This window comes from Sinocyclocheilus grahami, unplaced genomic scaffold (genome assembly GCF_001515645.1).
Source record: "Sinocyclocheilus grahami isolate Dianchi unplaced genomic scaffold, SAMN03320097.WGS_v1.1 scaffold802.1, whole genome shotgun sequence".
NCBI lineage: Eukaryota > Metazoa > Chordata > Actinopteri > Cypriniformes > Cyprinidae > Sinocyclocheilus > Sinocyclocheilus grahami.
The window spans coordinates 689679-692671 of NW_015505981.1; the positions used below are offsets into that span (position 1 = coordinate 689679).

The 2993-nt window shown below is 32.4% G+C and overlaps 1 protein-coding gene across 1 annotated transcript in view; it reads left to right on the plus strand.

The window, feature by feature from the left end:
- Positions 1-2993, plus strand: part of LOC107561997 (collagen alpha-1(I) chain-like) — a 26642-nt gene that overhangs the window by 16510 nt on the left and 7139 nt on the right. The window contains exons 32-35 of the mRNA XM_016246553.1: positions 40-93; positions 1112-1165; positions 1260-1367; positions 2182-2235. Of these exons, the coding sequence (XP_016102039.1) occupies positions 40-93; positions 1112-1165; positions 1260-1367; positions 2182-2235 (270 nt within the window). The remainder of the gene's footprint in view (positions 1-39; positions 94-1111; positions 1166-1259; positions 1368-2181; positions 2236-2993) is intronic.

Genomic DNA, 2993 nt, shown 5'->3' on the forward strand with positions numbered 1-2993 from the left:
AATTATAGTAAACCAGCTTTGTATTTGATTGTGTTTTAGGGAGAGTCTGGTGCTGTTGGACCTCCAGGATTGACTGGTACTCGTGGTTCCCCTGTAAGTTATCAGGATAATTCAGAAAACCTCATGAAACATGGACATAAAGAGCAAAATTTATAATCACATTTATAAAGAAACGGCACGTTACACTGATTTAAACACGAAATTCTTTAGTAGAAAAACTGAACAGTATTTTCTAGTTACATCGATTTTCAACCAGAAATTGCTAGTAAATTTCACAAATAATTACAAAGAAACAGTAAGTAACATTTTGAATTAAATGTGGAATTTTTAAGTAGAAAAACTAAAAGTAGTACTTGTTCAATTCATTTTCAGTCCGAGATTGCTAGTAAATCACACAAACAATTACAAAATGGCAAGTGACACTATCTGAAGTAGAAAAACTGAACATAGTATTTTCTTAAATCAATTTTCAATCAGAAATTGCGGTAACACTTTAGAATAGTGAACACTTATTCACTATTAACTACGACTTTTCCCTCAATTAATTCCTCATTTGCTGCTTATTAATAGTTAGTAAGATAGTTGTTAAGTTTAGGTATTGGGTAGGGTTAGGGCTGTAGAATAAGGCATTAATATGCGCTTAATTAGTACAAATAAATGGCTAATATTCTAGTAATATGCATGCTAATAAGCAACTAATTAAGTGACCTGTTACCGAAATTGCTAGTAAATTTCACATATAATTACAAAGAAATGCCAAATAACACTGAATAAACGTGAAATTTTGAAGTAGAAGGACTTAACACCGTATGTTCTTGTTAAATCAGTTTTCACTCAGGAATTGCTAGTACGTTTCACAAATAGTTACAAAGAAATCCTCATTTGTTTGTCGCTTTGGATAAAAGCGCCTGCTAAATGACTAAATGTAAGTAACATATTGAATTAATAGAAACATTTTGAAGTAGAAAGACTACAATAGTATTTTCAGTTTCAATCATTTTTACAGTGTGCTGTTGTTCTTTAAAATGTGTATCGAGTTGATTTGGAAGATTGCATTTGAATTATATGTAACTGATTTAATGCGAGTAAAGTCTGTCTCGTGTCTTCGCAGGGTGAGCGTGGTGAGGTCGGTCCACCTGGACCCGCTGGTTTTGCTGGACCTCCTGTGAGTTTAACAGTCTCATCCCACATTTATCAGTCAGTTCCCATCGTGTGGTGTTTAAACCCACTGAGCTGAAGTTTCTCTATTCCTAATGCAGGGTGCCAACGGACAGTCTGGTGCTAAGGGAGAGACTGGTGACACCGGATCCAAGGGTGATGCTGGAGCTTCTGGACCTGCTGGACCCGTCGGAGCCGCTGGCCCGCAGGTAAACTTATCAATAGCAGCAGTGGACATATTCTCAACTCCACACTGTAAAAAAATGACCGTGAATTTAACGGTAAAAGACTGTAAAAATGCTACAGTAAAAACCTGTTAAATGGTTAATGGTAAATTCCCCTACTATACACGGTGAAAAACTGTATTGGACATTACATGTATTGGACATTAATTTTACGGTAGTATATCATTTTTGGAAGTGAAAAAGACCGTATAATTTACAGTGAATAACCGTAAATTGACATTCCCAGTATTCCCTGCATTACATTTCAAATTTGATGTTTTTTTGTTGAAATAACTATGTTTCTTCTTAGTTTTTTCTCATCAGTTTTGTATATTAGGGTTGTGTGTTACACCTAATGTTGTTAAATGAATGTTTATTGTATTAATGCAGTTTCATGTGTGTTACCGTGATGGTGTTTAGTGTTTGTGTGTATCACACTGTGCAGCTTCTATATATGTTATTATTTAAAAGCTGCTTGAGATGGGCTTTGGTTCATCGTGTGACTTTCTCATCACCTCCTGCATTTGGTGGTTATCAGTGTATTACAAAGCTACAAAACAGATTTCAGTACTTCAATAGGTTGGTATATTAACATTATATCAGTTAATGAAATTACGGTATTTAACTGTAAATTTAAAACCTAAAACGTTGCTACCGTATTTTTTACAGTAAAATTCTGGCAACCACAGCTGCCGGTTTTTTACTGTAAATTTTACGGATTTTTTTTTACAGTGCACTTTTCTGCTGAATTTAAATATATGAATATCCTAGATTTATTTTCTGTTGTTATGTTTGACAGGGACCTGCTGGTGCTACTGGAGCTAAGGGTGCTCGTGGTGGTGCTGGACCTCCTGTAAGATTCAATACTATAAGTAACTTATTACAAAAAAAAGAAATTAGACACAATGCAAAGCCATATTATCTATACTTTCACTACCAGGTTGTTTGATATCAGTGTTATTTTAGTATCATTGAGAGTTTTAATTTAAGATGTTCCATTTTCATTTCAATCTTAGGTTTAGTAATTTTTCCTGTGTCTTGTTAATTAATTAATTAATTAATTTTTATTTAAGTTTTTGTTATTTTAGCCCATCAAGTTAAACTAAATAAAAATGAGAAATGCTGCTTTGGAAGCTAGCTGAAATAAAAACATATTTGGACAATTACGCCACTTAAACTGCATAATTGTCATTGCATAAAATATTTAACCTCTGCAAATTAATTGTGCAACACCTTATATATATATATATATATATATATATATATAGCAAAGCCATATTATCTATACTTTCACTACCAGGTTGTTTGATATCAGTGTTATTTTAGTATCATTGAGAGTTTTCATTTAAGATGTTCCATTTTCATTTCAATCTTAGGTTTAGTAATTTTTCCTGTGTCTTGTTAATTAATTAATTAATTAATTTTTATTTAAGTTTTTGTTATTTTAGCCCATCAAGTTAAACTAAATAAAAATGAGAAATGCTGCTTTGGAAGCTAGCTGAAATAAAAACATATTTGGACAATTACGCCACTTAAACTGCATAATTGTCATTGCATAAAATATTTAACCTCTGCAAATTAATTGTGCAACACCTTATATATATATATATA